The sequence below is a fragment of the Haemaphysalis longicornis genome, unplaced genomic scaffold (genome assembly GCF_048455015.1).
Source record: "Haemaphysalis longicornis isolate Haplotype H1 unplaced genomic scaffold, Haemaphysalis longicornis Haplotype H1 scaffold_1, whole genome shotgun sequence".
Lineage (NCBI taxonomy): Eukaryota > Metazoa > Arthropoda > Arachnida > Ixodida > Ixodidae > Haemaphysalis > Haemaphysalis longicornis.
Window position 1 is genome coordinate 332,684,400 of NW_027526203.1, and position 18,916 is coordinate 332,703,315.

At 47.9% G+C, this 18,916-nt stretch overlaps 1 protein-coding gene across 1 annotated transcript in view; it reads right to left on the minus strand.

Moving 5' to 3' along the window:
* Papss (3'-phosphoadenosine 5'-phosphosulfate synthase) overlaps positions 1 to 1,628 on the minus strand; it is a 64,451-nt gene extending 62,823 nt beyond the window's left edge. The window contains exon 1 of the mRNA XM_077683767.1: positions 1,413 to 1,628. Within this exon, the coding sequence (XP_077539893.1) occupies positions 1,413 to 1,442 (30 nt within the window). The 5' untranslated portion in view covers positions 1,443 to 1,628. The remainder of the gene's footprint in view (positions 1 to 1,412) is intronic.
* Between the last annotated feature and the right edge of the window lie 17,288 nt (positions 1,629 to 18,916).

Below are 18,916 nucleotides of genomic sequence, written 5' to 3' on the forward strand. Positions count from 1 at the left end.
TGTACAGGATTCTCCGCTTTTATGCGCTTGTACAGGTGAAGGTACTCCAGCTGCGCCACTGTGCTGCGTTTTCGTGGATTTCAGTAATACATGAAATAAAACGGGCATTGATTTTAGAGCACACAATGTGTGTGCTGTATTTTAACGGTACCAATACAATTTTTTAACCCAAACAACTTGTCAATTCAGAACACATCATATGTTTGGCGTTTTCAAGGATGTTTTTAAGATTTATATACGTAGGATTCCACGATTTTGATGTTTATTTTTGCGCACCATGTCTTTGCCCTGTTTATTTTCCCCCCTCTCAAGCGGTGTTTTTAGGTGCGTAAGTTCAGTTTCTGGGTGAAATCGGTGCCTCGGGGCCTGTTCTATAATTTGCTCACATCAAACAACTTCCAAACAAATACCGAAGCACGGTGCCCAAAAAATGCGCAAAAAAAAAGCTTTTTCGGCAGTATGCAGCTTTTTCGGCAGTATGCAAAAATTATTCGAGCCTAATGAAAACAAAAACAAAAACAGGCGCGTACATTGCGAGAAGTCTCTCTATAAAAGGAGCGGGCTCTTACGCCTAAGGAAATGCGACCCAAGAAATGTCCGTTTTACATTCGCGCTTGTCAAGGGGGCAATAGGGAAATAACGGGACAAGACTGCTCAGGGCGCTGTGTGTGTGTCTTCTACTCTGCGTCCCGCTGACTCGCGCTATTTTTCGCGTTTTTTACCATCTTTTACTCTGAGCGCTCCACGAGGTATCGAAGTAAACAAAGCACGAGCAGCCTCGTACAGGGATCACATACTTCCTTTTTTCATGGGAGGTGTTCTGCTGAGCTCCCGACCAACAAAAACTATAACTGAAAACTTGCTTTTGCTCGGTTCAGTTCACAAAACAGTCTTGCCCGCTGCCAAAATACTTCAGTGAAAATTGGCGCGATTTTTGTGAAGCCGCGCCAATTGAAGAGTGGCTCAAATTCTGTGGTACCGGGCCGTTACTTCTCAGTCTTTATTGGCACTTGCCAAAAATACGGAAGCCCAGTTATATACAGCGCAAACGCGTAAGGGATGCTGCCTTTCGTGAAAACGCGAGAGGCGAACAAAGGGAAAGAGCACACGCATTGTATTTGCGACTTGGGTCTCAAAGAGCAAATACAACGCTTGTCAAACACCCACCGACGGTGCTATAGCTAGGCGAGAAAGCTTCGGAACCGCACCAGCCTTGGCGTGACCCAAATAGTGAGATAAATGCACACCTTTCCCGCTACTGGCTTCACTTCGTCACCACGTGCGACACCGTTCAGCGGTCGGTCCTGAGCCGATGCGCGAACCTTATCGTATCTGTGGTCCCGTTATCGCGACGATTCCGAGACCACGGCGCTTTCCGCATCCCGCGCGCGAGAAGGGCGTGCACTACTCACCCGGTACTGAAAAGCCACGCAGTTGATCATTCTGCTCGGCGGCTGCGGTCGGCGTGTGCGCGGCAGGAGGGAAAGCGGTCGTCCTCGCTGTTTCGCAGAGCGCGGGCTCAAACAGCCACGTTCACTCGACCCGGGAACCTCACTGCGTCCGCAGCCGCTCCGACTGGCAGCAGCTAAGTCAGCTGTGGCGTCGATATCAGCTGACTTACGTCAGTCGTTTTGAGCCCTTATAAAGAAGTGCGAGAGCAGAAACAAATGGCGCCCTCAGTCCTCGCCGCTCATTTGCCCACTGGCACCCCCCTTTCCTCGCCCCCTCCCCCTCACGCGTACACACACACACACATACGCTAGATCGGATGTGTTTTTGTTTTTAAAAGCGGGCCGTATCAAGCGACACGCCGCTATGAATTGCACATAGATAACGGGACAAAGATGTCGCGAATGCCACGCTGAGTCCGCTCTTTGTGCTCCGCCGTGTTCATACCTCAGTGCGCATGTCCGTGGCCGGTCATCCTTATCGGCGAGAGTAGCCGCTCTTATCTTTTTTTTCTCTTTTGTCCGCTGCCCAGCGCAGAGGTGACACCGGCTGGACGGCGCGACATGCGCTAGCTAATTGTCATTGGGGGTTCCGCGTCGACCAGACGATAGCCCTAATTGAGGGGTCCCCCGCGGCCCCGTATTTTATGAGCGCACGCCAGGGCCCGCCGGGCTCCGCGCGGTTGCTGCGAAGCGCGCATTTCGAGAGCCGCTTTCGGGGCGTCAAACTTGAGTGTGGCACCTCGGTGATGCATGCGGTAACTGCGCACCTCTGCGTACGGTCCACTGGCGTCCCTCTACGGAGCACAACTGTGGTTTGAAACGCCTTTATTGCGCTGAATGAGGCACTCCTGAGCCGGCTGCTGGCCTGGAACGAGCGAAGGGAAAGTCCTGAGTCCAGAGGTTATGACAGTTTGGGGAATTTCACGTGTTTTCAATTTCGTTCGAGCAATTCAAAACCTTTCTTTGAGTCGCACTCTCCTAAAGCCTAACTTATGGTTGAAAAAAGTGAAAATGACGATTGGACGTTTTTAGTGATTTCGGTTGCCACACGTTTTGGCCTTGTTACCGACAAAAGCCGTCAAGTACACATTGCTAGCAGCTGCCTTCTTAAACCACAATTATTGCTGAACGAATGCGTGACCCCTGCCACGCCGGGGATTGCATCGGTTCTCACCGATACCGAACCAACAGAATCTGAAAAGTAACCATTCGGGGGGCTAGTTGGTCCATGATGTACTACGAGCGAAAAACGACGCGCGAACGCTTCAAAACAACAAAGAAAAATCCCGGGCCATCTCCACTAACGTGAAACTTGAGGAGGAGCGAAGTATGCTGCAGTGTATAAGTGTATTCAAAGATTTTAAGTTTCTCTGGCCACACGGCGTGCGCTGATTGGGCGCCGGGGAAGCGCCGATGGGAGGAGCAGTCGGCGCCCTCTCTTGCGTTGAACCGGATTTAAGCAATTAAATGAGACAGACTCGCCGTAAGTTATCTTAGTGTCCCACGCCACAGCATCCTAAGAAGTATGCATTACAGGAGAAAACCTGGCGTTTGAAACCAATTTTGAGGCGGAATCAAACAAATTTTTGTTATTAATGCTATTAAATCCTGATTAGTCCTGTATTTTAAATTGTGTTAAATCATGTTAGTTTGTATTGAACCGGTTTTGTCCATTGAACACTTGTCTTTTAACCATCGTTCAACAACTTGATTTACCTTGACGACATGAGACGGCGACAGGAGACGCCGACAGCCCAAACCCCTAAAATGCTTCGCCCCTAAAAGATACAAGTGACAAGATGACGGTTAGCTCCGGCAGGTTAAATGCAAGACTGGCTAAAATAGGGTCATCTTGGGGTTTACTAACCAGGATTCCAAGCCATATTCAGAGTGTCTTATGCACAAATCTTGAATTTTTTTTTTCCATTCGCGGTCGCACCGGCATGTCGTGTTTCACTTTGTATCCACAGTACACGAAAGTGGCCGCGCAGCGAAGAACGAGACAACGCCAAAGTATGAAAAGGGCGCAACGAGCGCACGCTCGACTGATGCGCCATTTTTGCTCTTCGTTCTCCTCCTCCGCCGTTTCGCGCTTCCGCTTTCATGTAGGTACGGCATAACTGCTCTCCGCCCTGGTACGACCTCCGCAGATTCGCTCAAAGAGTAGTAGAACATTCCGGAATCTATAGTAGGTTCATTTTACAAAGGTGACATGCAGCAGTGTTTCACCTTGAATACGGACGCTGCAAAAACGTTTTGCGACAACCTCGAGAACTTTCGTGCAGTTCATCACCAAAAGCAGGCGGGAATTAAAGTGCGGCTTTATATCTCTGGGAGGTAGCAGAGTCATATTCTAGACTTTAAAATGCCCACAAAGAATGCCGTCTCCATCAATAATAACTGTCGAAAATAATTTTCGTAACACTTATGAACGTGTGATTGCTTAGAGGTGAGAACGAGCCAGAAAACTGAACGCTTGCCCTCAATCGGTGGTTGGGCGTTTCGACAGCGCGCTTTCACCTGCGCAAATGTAAGCAAGTCTTAGTTTTTCTGGTGGCATTCACAAATGCAAGCTTGCTGTTAATGCACCCCATGGCTTCAAGAAAAAAAAAAAAGTCTTCATCGCAACATCCGGTTTTATAATAAAAATATGATTATAAATTTTTGATCGGCGTTTCAGATTAACTTGGAAAAAAGAAGAAAAAAAAATCGCATGCTGTGCCCCCGACACAGCACCCGCCACGGTGGCTCAGTGGCAAAGTGCTGTCGAGCACGAGGTAGCGGGTTTGATTCCCGGCCGCGGCCTTTCTTATAAAAAGCAACAATACTTCTGTGTGAAGTATTTCAGCGCGTTTTAAAGAAGATCTTTAGGCGGCTTCATCTGAAGAAGAGAATACTAAAGGCACGCTTTTGGTGGCGGCGATTGTCACAATGTCTGAATGAGAGGAACTGCAGATATAGATCGATGTGGCATACACGAAAATTAAGTGTGGCCGTTACTCTGTCCGAGGGTGCTCGACACCTGCGCCGTGTGTTGTTTAGAACGCCTCCGAAGCAGAAAAGGACGACAAGATATTAGAAAGCCCATTTTTTTTGAAGTTTTCTATTGTCCGTCTTCTGTCGTGTGGAACTAGGTGTTCTTGGGTAATGAGTGGTTCTATTTTCTCAGCTAAGCGCACACAAACGGATTCTTCAGTCGCGCTTACCCCCCATTCACGAGACATCGAGGACGCCACCAGTGGTACTACCAGCTAGCTTGTGGCCCAATAGCTCTGACATTCTGAAGGCCTTTGCTCTACGTGATCCTAAAGAAATATAATTGGGGTATCGCACAAGTATTGTGGGGAGTGCCCCAAAAGATTAATTACGGCTGAAGAGCGGGTTAGGTCTTGCGTATGCGGGTTTTTTGTTGGTAAATGCGGCGTCTTTTTTTTTTTCGGTTCTCGGTTTCTTTCGGTTTGGAGTTTCTCAGAGCTTTCGTTTTGTATTGCAAGAGTACTAATTATTTCGCTTTGTGATGCGGATTGAATCACGAACCGATTGCCCACTTTCCGTATGAAACGGTTTTTGAACGCAGAGAGAGAGAGAGACAGCGAGAGAGTGAGAGAAATAAACGCTTATCGTTCGTCATCTGCGCTGCTCTAACGTTGATAACGCAAAAAATGGATATTTCAGCCATTGTCTGAGTCGATCGAGCATCAACCAACGCCTAATATCCACGAGGAAGAAATTGGACTTCGCGAGCTGCCTTCCAAATCACTGGAGTCTCGTCCATAATCTTCATTACAATATGCATATAGGAACATCATTTTCAAAAAATTCCCCGCATTTCCCCGAGGGGAAGATTGTGAAAGTGCGAATGCACGAGTTGAATTTGCGCGGTTCGGTAATGTTCGCGAAAGAGAAATCACACACACACACACAACTACAAAGAAAGAAAGATGCATTTATTCACAGACACCTATTTGTGTTGTCGTTGTACTTGATTGCTAGAGCGGATCTCAGCTTTGAAATTTCATGTCAGTACTCCTTTAAGCAGGTGCATTAGCCCTTCTCACGCCCGATTCTTGGCCAATCCCCCACGTGGGTATGTGCCATGTCAGCGGCCAGGCAGCGCGCGCCCATCTCCCCCCGTTGCCAAGGAAGACGAGGAGATTCCTGGCCAATCCCCCACGTGGGTATGTGCCATGTCAGCGGCCAGGCTGCGCGCGCCCATCTCCACGTGCGCGGACATCGCCGGTGGACGCAGGTTCAGGGTCGCTTAAGAAGTGCATTCGCACTTAATAATCTAGCCGCCATCAACTGTAGCGCGATTGACATAAGGCATCGCTGCAGTGCACTTGAATGACCGCTCTTGTGACTGAAGGCGCAGAGAAGAACAATGGCCAGGCGTTGCAGCTTGCGATTTGTATCGGAAAATGTGGGCTTCGCTGTGACATCGCGCAATGCAAGATTGCCGTTTTTACTTCACGCGGTGTCTTTCGAGCTTATAATCACACGTCGGGCCCCGTTATTCATGAAAATTGCTCGGTTCTATGCAGCGATTGGTCGCTCTTGTGCACTGGGGCGAAGCAGCCCCACTGAAATTTTTGTCCAGTGCACACTGTAAAAGTGGAGCGGATATCTCGACGTGGCGGAGCACCTCTGAGCACAGCGCTCGTACAAGGTACGTATGTGCGACAATTCTGAGTGGCCGTATTTCTATACACATGAAAATATGCTCGTTTGTATGTATGTATGTATGTATGTATGTATGTATGTATGTATGTATGTATGTATGTATGTATGTATGTATGTATGTATGTATATATGTATGTATGTATGTATGTATGTATGTATGTATGTATGTATGTATGTATGTAGGGAGCAGTTGAACTTTCGAAGATGGTAGAGAACACAAGAAAAGAAAACTTTGAACAAGGTAAAAGCACGATTGTTGCCAACGTTTCGGCAAAGAGACTTGCTTTCGTCGTATGTATGTATGTATTAATGTATGTATGTATTAATGTATGTAATTAATGTATGAATGTAATGAATGTATGTATGTATGAATGTATGAATGTATACGTGTACATTCATACATACATACATACATGCATGCATGTACACATGCATACATACATACCTACATACATACATGTATACGTGTATATGTATGTATGTATGTATGTATGTATGTATGTATGTATGTATGTATGTATGCATGCATGCATGCACGTATGCAAGTATGTATGTATGCAGGTATGTAGGTATGTATGCATGTATGTTCGTATGTATGCATGCATGTATGTACGTATGTATGCATGTATGTATATATGTATGTATGCATGCAAGAATGTATGCATGCATGTATGTATGCATGTATGTATGCATGTATGTACGTATGTAGGCATGTATGCATGAATGTGATTGATTGATTGTTGGTTTTAACGCGCCGACGCAACGCAGGCGATGAGGCGCGCCGTAGTGGAGGGCTCCGGATTAATTTTGACCACCTGGGGATCTTAACGTGCGCCGAAATCTCGTACAAACGGGCGTTTTTGCTCTTCGCCCCCATCCGAAAAGCGGCCGCCGCGGCCGGGAATCGAACCCGCGACCTCGTGCTCAGCAGCGCAATTTCTTAGCCACTGAGCCACCGCGGCGGGTATGCATGGATGTACGTACGTATGCATGTATGTATATCTGTATGTACGTGCGTACGTACGTATACCCGCCGAGGTGGCTCAGTGGCTAAGGCGTTGTGCCGCTGAGCACGAGGTCGCGGGTTCGATTCCCGGCCGCGGCGGTCGCTTTTCTGATGGAGGCGAAAAGCAAAAACGCCTGTGTGTACGAGATTTCGGTGCACGCTAAAGATCCCCAGGCGGTCAAAACTAATCCGGAGCCCTCCACTACGGCGCGCCTCATCGCCTGCGTTGCGTCGGCGCGTTAAACCCTACAATCAATCAATCAATCAATCGTACGTACATACGTATGCATGTATGCATGTATGCATGTATGCATGTATGTATGTATGTATGCATGTATGTATGTATGTACATATGCATGCATGTATGTATGTATGTATTTATGTACGTATGTATGTATGTATGCGTGTATGTATGTATGTATGTATGTATGTATGTATGTATGTATGTATGTATGTATGTATGTATGTATGTATGTATGTATGTATGTATGTATGTATGTATGTATGTATGTATGCATGTATGTATATATGTATTGATTGATTGTAGGGTTTAACGCGCCGACGCAACGCAGGCGATGAGGCGCGCCGTAGTGGAGGGCTCCGGATTAATTTTGACCACCTGGGGATCTTTAACGTGCGCCGAAATCTCGTACACACGGGCGTTTTTGCTTTTCGCCTCCATCAGAAAAGCGACCGCCGCGGCCGGGAATCGAACCCGTGACCTCGTAATGTATATATGTATATATGCATGCATGTATGTATATATGTATGTATGTATGTATGTATGTATGTATGTATGTATGCGTGTGTGTATATGTGGGTATGTATGTACGCATGCGTGTGTGGGTGTATGCACGTAGTTTGGAGTGATGAATATGCGCTCCACAGTTTTCACTCTGGTGGCTGCAGTGCATGGGATGAGGACACGGCCCTGCTGCTGACAATCATAACGCTCGACTCCTGCCCTGCGATATCGTTCCACTCTACAGGTTCCCCTTTAAGAGTGGTGCTTCTTCCTAATCAGAGCGGCTGCACTGAAGCGCCCGCGTTGCATGCTTCCTGTTGTCATACCTTTGTATGTCTTCTTTATCATACTTGAACGTGATGTTATCGCTGGACGTCGTTTTATTACTGGGGGGGGGGGGAAGGGCTTCCAAGCAGAGGGGCCCTGGTTCCGCTTCGAAAATTGGCTGCAGTTGTTGCTATTGGCGCTGTCAGTGGCATTCTATTCTTTACGCTAAGCAAGCATACACTTTATGCGTGCAACCACTTCAAAGCAATCCTAGGTATATCTGTCGCGCCGCGAATAGCTCCAACAGAAGGTGCGTGTATACGCAAATACGTGGCTGTAGTTGGACGCCAGCCAATGGTCCTTCTTCCAGCCGACAGCTATAACGCTCTTCATTATGGCCCGCCCACTGTACCAAAGAACCTGAGCACTTCAAGCCCCACTTTCACTGCAGGCTTGCTCTGCGTGCTAGTGAATCGATGCGAGCAGCTCACTGCTTTCGTGTTTCATCGGCGCAATCAAGGAGTACTAGTTGTCACACGGGCAGACCCAACCAATTGTGCAGCGCACGGCAGATGCATCGTAAGCAGCTGATTATAGCGCATGACGCATGTGTGCTCAATGGACGAAGCAGTTACTGTGAATTGATAGATCTAAAGTCAGTTATGAAAGCAAAGACGGCTATGAAAGCTTGAAAATGGGTTTTTTTGGTGTGGGAGGGGGCTGAAGATTCAACAATACGGGTAGGGTCATTTCTGTAGCAACCAGGTTTTAGCCTTCATCCTTCTTCCTTGTATACGAATGTCCCTGGAAGATCTCACAGAAGGTCTTTTTCTCCCGATGAAGTCAATGAGAGATACGATCCTTGTTTCATTAGAGGGCTTTCCTTTCCTTACAACATATGATAATAGGCAGAGCGCGAACGAAACAACCTACCCGAGCTTCACAGCACGTTCTAGTGCGAAAGCACTATTAGTCTACCTCGGTCGATTTCATTCATGTAAAATCTGGCGAAGCCTCTAAAGGCTCCCGTATTTTCCATTTGATAACTCGCTTGCGCAAATGTTGAAGGCAGTAGAAGGAGGTGGCGACGTGGGTATGGGCGGCCTAACGTCACGCCTTGAGGTATAACGTAAGTCGTCACCTTGAGGTGGATAGCGTCGGCGTGGGCGTTCCTGAATGTTCTGGAAAGTTCTCTTGCAGTGAATGTAAATCATTGCTTCGCGCTGCATGCCATGTTTAAGAAATGGAAGCTATCACGCTCGTCTACATGGGAAGGAACTTTTGACGAATAATTACACAAAATTCGAGTAATAATAAAATTCTAGGTTTAGAATTCTAGGTATAAGCTTTTCTTCCGCATAATATTGCTTCATATAAAGGGTTCCGCTAAGTTACTGATAATAACGCGCAATGTCGGGAAAAGATGGGCGCAGCTTGGGAAACTATCTTTCTATGGTTGCTCTGCAATGGAGTTTTATACGGTGTAAGCTAGTGTACAGATTCTCCAGGCTTAAACTACAAGAAAACATATCAGGGCTCATTCCTTTTTTAAAAGTGGCTGGTGAGAACGCAAAAAGTGACGACACGCGTATTCATGCGCGCGTGCGCACTACTCCTCATGAACCCGCTCCTGGCTAATTTGAGGAGCTGGCGGAGCTGACAATATGATGGGCAGAAGGCACGTTATTGTCCAGCTGGGGGGGAGGGGGGAAGAAGCGGGATCTTGATCCTTCTCGTCAATCCGCGCCCTGACGTTAGTGAGTAGAGTATGGAGTCACCTTCTGTTAGTGAGGAAGTGATCACGATAATAACGGGTACAATGCGTCGTCACGTATGTATACGTACAGAACGTCCCTTAGAGCTGGGCGTACATCACAGTATAACATCGGGTCCTCCTCCTCAAAAACTTGTATATCATAAGAAATTGCACTGCAGCTTAACCCCCAAACAGTTTTCAAAGCTTATTGGGCTTGCCTGTTCGACACCACGTTGCGCGACAGAAGTGTGGTAGCGGGACTCGGGGATAAATCGACGTACGGACAGATCTCTCGCTTCAGCCAGACATACATGGCATCCTGGGACACAAAAAGAACAAAGGAAGGAAGCACCGTTGGGAGTATTTGTGCCACAATTTGTGCCATAATTGCAATATTAATTGCAACTACCTTGCGCTAAAATTGGCTAGAATGTCAATTTTGTGGCTCCATATGAAGCGGAGCGTGTCCGTAAATAGGGAGAATTATATTTTAAGAAATTATTTCGTTGGAATATTTTACAATTTATCCCTGCAGGTATTGAGGCGGCGATGGGGTGAAGCTACACTTGGGCTGTGAGGAACTCATTAGTGGAGGGCTCCGGATTAGTTTTGACCACCTGGGCATCTCTAACCTGCACCGAAATCTCGACACACTGGCGTTGTGGTTTTTACTTTCAAATTATGTCCCTCACGGTTGTGCAACATGCTTTCAGCAATTTTACCGTTCTTCACCCGGTTCTTATGTTTTGGGATGGGAGAATGGCAGTAGCCTACGTTGTAACTTATTGGGCGCTGTCGATACCCCAAATATGGGACTATTTCAAGCCATCCATGTCAGCAAGATGAAGAAGTGGGAAGGAGTGAGGTTGGGCAGCCGACGAAGCACGGTGTTCTGTTTTTTTTTTTTTTTCAGCCTCAAATTCTAGCAGACGGGCAGAAATAGAAACAGCTGAAGGACTGAGACTAACTCTTGCTTATGTAGTTCGAGTGAACGTGGTAACAAGAAAAAATTGCGCGACGTGAAAAGAAATGACAGCGCAACCGTTTCCTCATGTGTACTTCCAGGCCAATCCGCTTCGCTCATAGAATGTGGACACATGCTACTCCGCGTCCCTTTTATCAGCGCTTAACCTTGGCAGGGTGAGCGAGCGCTCAAGGTCCCGCTACCTGACATGCCCGTGCAGAGCGAGGTAGGGGTTCACGCGAACTGCGCGCCCCTCTCAGCCGCTCTCGTCTTCACCGCAGGCGCTGTTTCAAGCGCAACCGTAGAATGTCGGTCACTCCTTAATCACATGCATCGGCTTGTAGGCTTTACTATAAAGATGGCTTTACCGCTAAGCATTTTCTTGCCGTGCGTCATATTCGCCAGTGATAACCTTAGGAAATCACCATTGCAGCTACGCTGTAAAAGAATAACGGGACTCTGGGAGAGTGGGAGGACAATCGATAAGCGTTGTAACTTATACCCGTCTCCTGGCTTCTTGTGGCTTTGGCCGCGGTCTTCTTTTGAAGATGGGGATGTTTGTCTTTATTAACGGGGAGGCTGGCAGTCCAAAGTGGGGATAGGGATTATAGGGAAAGGATAGCTGGGTGGCACGCATTCGTGCTTTCAGTCGTGGATGCCATCTTGAGGAGTTTGTCAGGCTCGCCTCCCTTTGAGGGGTTCCCATAGAGCGTAGCAATTTCATCCCCATTCCTTTCCGTAAATACTTTGTAAGTGTTCCTGCTTAGGCGTCCCTCGCGAATACTCGCGAATCAGGCTCTCATTGTTCGGCCCTTTGAGTTTTCGTCGAACTTCGTCTTTGAGTAACTCCTGATTCACTGCTCTTAAAGGGACACTGAAGGGATTTGTACACATTGCGGGATTACAAGCGCAAATTGTAGCCCGGAGTCCATAGGTCATGTTTCGACCACTCTGAGCGCGTTTACGCGAATTTATTTAGTAGAAAAAGCAATTCGAAAATGCTATCTACCTCTCTGCACCCTCGCCCATTTTTTGTGGCGTTTTTGTGTGACGTCACGAGGAGACGAGCTGGCAATTGACTGCGCTATACTGCACGGTTCGCCGACCTTCCAATCGAGTCAGTCGGCCCAGCGTTTAGACCGCCGGCCGCCGACGGGTCGTCGCAATTGGCTCACTCAGTTGAAACTAAGCCACAACACGTTTGTGAATGGTAGAATGTGCCTTTCTTTACTTTGTTAGTTTGTACACCGTAATCCAGCTCCAAGTCGAGTCAAGGTCGCCTCACACAAGCGCTGCACAAGGGCACAAGCGACGCTTCGCTGACTTTACGCTAGTAGGAAAATCTAAGGCCACTTGAAGGCGGGAGAAGAGTCAACGAAGTCAATATTGGTACTAAGGAAACAAAATCAACTGAAACTTTTACCGTACAGCGCAAAACTAGGGAGCAGGAAGCACTTTTTTTGCGCTGGGTGAACAAGCACAGCGGTCAGCAGCACGACTGCACAGCTGCGAACGCTGTTCCGTCAAAGAAATGCAATTGCTTGATGTGAGATATTGTGGAAGTTTGGGGGACGCTTACTGCACGGGCGCTATACAACAAATAGTCGCCTAAAGTACTTCAAATGATAAGACTAAAAAGTGTAAACTGGTTATACATTATATATCTTATATATCCAACCTCTGCACGCTGGCCTGTGGCCGAGTGGTCTGTGGTGCTAGGTTATCGTTTTGCAAGTCGCAAGTGCGAATCCCCGAGGGTACATCGTTTTTTTCTTTGCCAGTTGATTTTTTCGTTTTCGGCCGATGTTTTCTAAACTGAGTTCACCATTTTTTGGCCGTAACGTTCACTGCTCCACGAGCGAGTTCGCAGAACGCGCGCAGACTGCCACTGACGCGCTAGCGAGTTCTCGTTAGCGTGCTGTTGCCACAAGCACCGACTGCTTGCGGGCAGTGGGTATAGGCCTGAATCAGCACACCCATGGCCTGGTGCGAATACGCTTTTTACGATACAGGCATGAGTGAGGCAAGCTCCAAATATGGGGTAAAGCGCATGGCATTTGAGCGTCTGTGGGGACGCGGAGGGTGTTCATCCACTGCGTAGGCCTCGGCTAGTGATTGCTACGATTCCAAGCCATCCTGGGAGGCTTATCTCAGGCATTTTACAGCCGACAATATGGCAGAAGGGTGGTACGGCGATTACTGAGATATCGAGAATGCCCATCCAACGATGCCGTCGGATGTCAAGCATGTTGTTTTACAGAACCGAAACCGAAACTTGTTTGAATGCTAACCTCGGACATCGTCCAATCACGGTGCCATCTCCTCGCGACATCACAGCTCTAGTTGGTGCGGCCGCCACAGACCGTGCATGGTAGTTTTAGGGGCGAATCTCCTAAAGCCATGGGTCTGTCCATTCCTTGTGTCTCGTGGTACGTGACCGCCGCATGCTTTCGGAGATGTCGCAAAGTGGGCCGCGTTGCACGCGCAAGAACCGGCTGCAACCGGCAGCGCAAACTCGGCACCGGGAGCGCGAGCTTGTCTGTGTTCGCCAACGGAGGCGCGAGCGCACGTGCACTGCGAGGGGGAGATCACGCAAGAGATCACGCCACGAACGCAGGCAGTCGTTCTCGGAGATCGAACGAGACGCAAGGACCTTTGCTCGTTTCCTCTCGTCTTGTTCGGGCACAAGTTCACCCTAAATAAAAGTTCTTTCTTTACCGTTGTGTCCCATCCTACGTGACAAATTGTGGTGGAGGTGCGGGGTAGTCCTCGATGGCGCGGGGTCTTTCACCAGGTCTGGGCCTGGGAGCATTGAGTCCGAAAATAAAAGTTGATTTGTACAATGTACGCAGCTTACGTCTTTCTTAATGATGTAATGGGCGAACTTTCACGGGAGAGTTACGGTTACCGATGATCTCCCCCTCTCGAGCTTCGCCCCACTTATCATCATTCATTCCGTGGATATGGCGTAATTTTTTTTTCTTCTTTCCCGCTTTATAAAATAATTAACGACTTATCAACCGGATAAACGATGAAAAGTGTGGTAATTTGAGCCAGTGTACACAGTGCAAGCAAAACCGGGTGCTTGACAAATTCACTTCAGTGTCCCTTTAAGGTTTTGGTAGTACTGCAAAACAAGCGGTAGTACTATCTATTATCTCGATAGTCAAGTCAGTGTTGAACTATTGATGGTAAGAAAACTAGCGCTTGTATACATAATATCGATTCATTAATGCATTGCGTGTTCGCTCATAGTCCACTGTTCTTGCTTTGGCGACAACGTCATCTCATATCCAGCGCTGATGCAGTGTTGGAAATCCTTGCCATTTAAATTGGAGTACTTATTACAACGCCTCTCCTCCCATCTGCGAAGATCTCAAGTACGCATCTTGGGCCGCTCACGTAAGCTGCATGAAGCGATAGCAAAGCATGCATCGACGTGAAGAAGAACCGATGTGGGATGCCCTAACTGCCCTGCTGTCGGTATTGTGAAACTAGAACAGGCCATCTGGTTTGGCACCACGGTGAGCAACCTCCCAGACCGCCACACCTGTGCTCTTAAACTTGCGTCATACGAAGACTTGACGACCCCGCAGGATGATGTCAAAGAGAGGCTGTTAAAATGCCCTGCTGACCTTCACCAAAGAGGTTGGCACCAGCCTCTTTACCACATCTTCTCCAGTAGTCTGCAGGCTATCCTCATGATCAAATTAAGGTTGCAACGAATAAATGGTAAATATTAACCGTTTCTTGCTTCTTGGCCAATCCCCTACGTGGAGGGGGGGGGGGGGGGCAAAGTCTTCTCGCAGCCAATAGCGATAATTTATCGTGAGCCACGGACGACGGACCATTCTCCAGTAACGAGGCACTGATCCAACGCTGTGCAAGTTTTTTTTTTTTTTCAGCAAGTGTCACAAGCGCTAGCCATCAATCACGTGGCCGTTCGAGTATATATATAAATATATTTTTTGCCGATCGTTCGGGCCATTTCAGCCATTATTGTTATTTTGGTCATAATTGTTTTCACAGTGCGGCGGCTTCTGTCGCTTCAGCGTAGGCGACCCATGCTAAATTTAACGTGGCATTGGAGGTAGCCGCGATGACTGCTCCCCGGTCCGGCGGGCACGCCTATATTTCCTCGTATGTGAGGGTGCCGCGGCCGGCCTTAGCTCTTCCGCGAGCTGAATCGAACAGCGTTGGTCGCGGCTCGCAAGCGTTTGCGGAAGCAGTGAGTGCATCTAAGGGCAGGGTGGCGTCGACGTGACGGGAAACATCCGTGCGACGCTCAGTCGGGGAAAGTTCACGTTTTGGAAGCGCAAGACGACCCAAGCCTAGCGGCCATAGGATACGGGCTGCGGCGACGGACGTCCAACGTCGTCATCGTCGGCTTCCACCTGAACCACCACCGTTTGCTTATCGTCGTCCCGATTTACGGGAGTGGACTGCGCGGCGGACCATTCTCTTTTATTTTGTCAGAATTTATTTCATTTCAGGACACTGTTTTGTTACTTTACTTTTATTTGTGTTTTCTGCTTTGGAGGTATACTTCTGCGTACACTTAGTATTCCTATATATAGGCTGCCTCCGACAGATTGAGAGATGCGGCGTTTTGGAATGGTTACGTCAGCCTTTGTTCTGCAGTTCAAATTTCTTGCAATCCTGTCGAGCTTTCCCCGCGCATAAGTTTTGCATTTTCCTGCCCCCTATTTGCTGTGCGCAGAATTAACTGTTGACGCTCTTCGACTATTGTTTAATTGCAACTCATCGTCCGCAATTTTTTTCAGCCAAGCGTTTTATTTTGATTTATGCAACTCAGTCTCCGCTCTCTCCGCGCCCCTGCAGCCACCATACACCTGCACAGGACGACCGGCGTGACAATAACTGTGGCTCTACGTGCGCGGGGCAGGTTGCCGAAAGGGTTGAAAACAATTGGTTGGCACGGCGGTTGTACAGAACAACTGGTTTACAGGCGCAGCGATGAGGTTAAGTTTGCCGCCCTGATTACAAATATACGTTTTAGAGTATTACTTGGACTTTGATGATGTGCATTCGTGTGTTGGAGGTCTAAGCTGATTCTGGGTTGCTTTTAAGCATCCCTGTTTTCAGGCCACGTTGAGCGAAGCACTAAAGGCCACAAAACGAGCCGAGAATCTCGTATATCTGTTTCGGTTAACTGAGTTATTTAAGCTGTATCGAATTTCAATCTAATCCTCTGCTTTTCCCAGATAATGCTGCCTGCTTTATGGGGGTGAGTGGAGGGCAATGCTAGATTAAAAGAAATTCAGGGAGGCACTTAAGACTGCTCACTTGCGGGAGGGCGAAAGCATTCGAATCCACGTGTACGCGGTCGTAAGCGGGCCTTGCCTTCCTGCCCGCCGTTTCGGTGTCGGTGAGTTTTGCTGCAGTCATCCGCGTTTCCTCGAGGCTGTTCATCTGAAGCACTTCCGGCGGGTTTAACAGCACTTTCCGTTATCGCAAAAGTATGTAGTACATCCCAGGTAGCCTGCCCTGCTATTTCACTTCAAGCTCTGTGTCTAATGGTAGGGCTGTCGTGATTATTTCATCTTCTGTTGCGACAATGTCTTCATCATCAGAGGGATATTAGCCTGGCGTGTAATCTTCGCGTCGTTACGGTTACGGTTACGGTGGAGTCGGCTGATATTGATGGTGGTTTCAGCTGCAGCGAGCGCCTGCCTCTTCGCTCGCCAGGCGGCATTTAAAGCTTCCTGCGTCTTCTTCTGAGGCGTGTTTCCGTGGCAGCCTCGTTTCACTGCTGCCGCTCAAAGTTGGCGCTTCAGAGTGCATTGCAGTAGGGACAGTACCTACAGCCGAAACGTGTCCAATGGTGCTACTGCGTCCTGTTTACCACCGTCATCATCCATTTCCGATCGCTCCTTTTAGATGCGGCGCTCAGAGCATCTCTTGTCGGCGGCCCTGTCCTTCCTGCGTGCGTCCGTTGTTGTCCGCAGCCACTCTCCCCCTCTCCTCTCCGATAGCGAACACTCTCTCGCGAGGGGCATTGGATTGGATTGGCTTGGCTTGGATTTGGATTGGATTAAAGTGGATTGTGTTGGATTCCCTTACAAAAATGCTTTTTTACATTCTGTAGACGTTCTGTTGACATCCTACCAACTTTATTGCTATCCTACATACTCTTACATTCTATTGACAGTCGTCTGTAAAAAGTCTACTGAATGTATGTTGACACCCGTCTGTTGACTGTTGTATGTAGAAAGTCTACTTAATTCACGTTGACATTTGTCTGTTGACGGTTGTATATAGAAAGTCTACCTCATTTTTGTTGACATTTGTCTGTTGACGAGCTTCTGTAGGATGACCACTAAAAGTGTTTTGACACGCTTTGTCTCAAGTTGAATTTAACGCAAACATCTTTTTCCTTCGTCCTGGAGTCCGATTTCAATTAATTCATATTGGTTTTTGCTAAATACCAGGACAGGTTCACACTATTTGGGGACAAACTATTTACTTGACTTTAACCAATTTACGTTAATTTGTTTGAGTCAGGTTTTAAACACACACACACACACACACACACACACACACACACACACACACACACACACACAAACACACGCGCGCCCGAGCGCCTGCACGCACGCACGTACGCACACAGACACACATACACACTCTCTCTCTCACACACACACACACACACACACACACACACGCACACACACACACACACACACACACACACACACACACACACACACACACGTATCTTTCTCCCTCTCTCTCTGCATGTATCTTCACACTTGTGCAGCCCGAGAAAAAAAAAGTAGCAAAAGGGAGCAACTTTCACTGTTCGTACCTCGAGCCGCGCAGTTTCTCCCTCGGAACAACCAGTTCGTCCCTCAGCCGCACGGGTTGGTACTTCACGACCCGCTCGCTTTCACTCTTCACGGTGATCAACATGACTATTCAGCGGTTCCGAACAAGCGCCAGCCAGCGGCATCAACCACGCGCAACCGCTCGTCACTGTGTTTTGATTTGCGCAAGCTAAGTGCCATGCATGGTTGAAAGGAACGAATTATGCCAGTAAATATTTCGCGACAGACTACTGGACGTGTCTCCAACAACGGCGATAATCTAAAATCGCCTGCTATGCCCACCTAATACGGCCGGCGCAGATGTTTTGGTCGCTCTCGGCCAACCGCCAGCGGCGCCCCTCCCTCTTTGCGTACCTCCGGGAGAAACGCGTCAATCACCGGAGGCAGCCGAAACGCTGCGCACAACCCATTCCAGATTTCCGTTTTGTTTAGTTACAGCTTGCAACAATAAAGTAAACATGAAGATATGTGCAATTGCTTACGTTCCAGTGTTTCGCGGTATTATATTTTGGAAATAATAACGCGTAGTTTTGTAAACATGCAACGAGAGGTGCGCCTCACCGCGGCTGGCGGGTATATATACATGAAGTGCACTGCTAGCATTTGTGCGGTGTCCTGCTTGCAAGCGCTTGTGGTTTTTCGGATGTAGTACGTTTCTTCTCTTCTGGGGTTGTGTTGTTTGTTGTGTTGTGTTTCAGAAAGTGCGCGTGTGGATGTGGCTCCGCAAAATGTGAACCCTCGAGACGAGGTTCCCGAGGCCTAATCTGTTTCTGCTTTCTTTTTTTTTCATTTTTGCTCCCACTAAACGATCTTTTAAAGGGCAATAATGACGACGTTCTATTAAGCTGTATTGACACCACGGTCTTGGAATGGCCGGCTTTTCTCACTGCATCACGTTTCGAATATCCTGTCAGAAACGCTTCGGTTAGCAACAGCGATTGAGTATAAAGTCTACAAAAAACTTTCTGTAGAAAGTCTACAGAAACGTTTCAGTTCAAACACGGTGGCCAATGGTTGACAAAAAGTTGGTAGGCTGTTGCTAGGAAGTCTATAGACAGTAAGTAGACAGTCTACTCAATGTTGGTAGCTTTTGTCGACTTTTGTCAACAAACATTGAACTCAATGTTGGTAAAAATTTTTATGAGGGTGTGTTGCGTCATAGCCGCGGCACTCTCTCTCCGCGGTCTCCTCTCCTT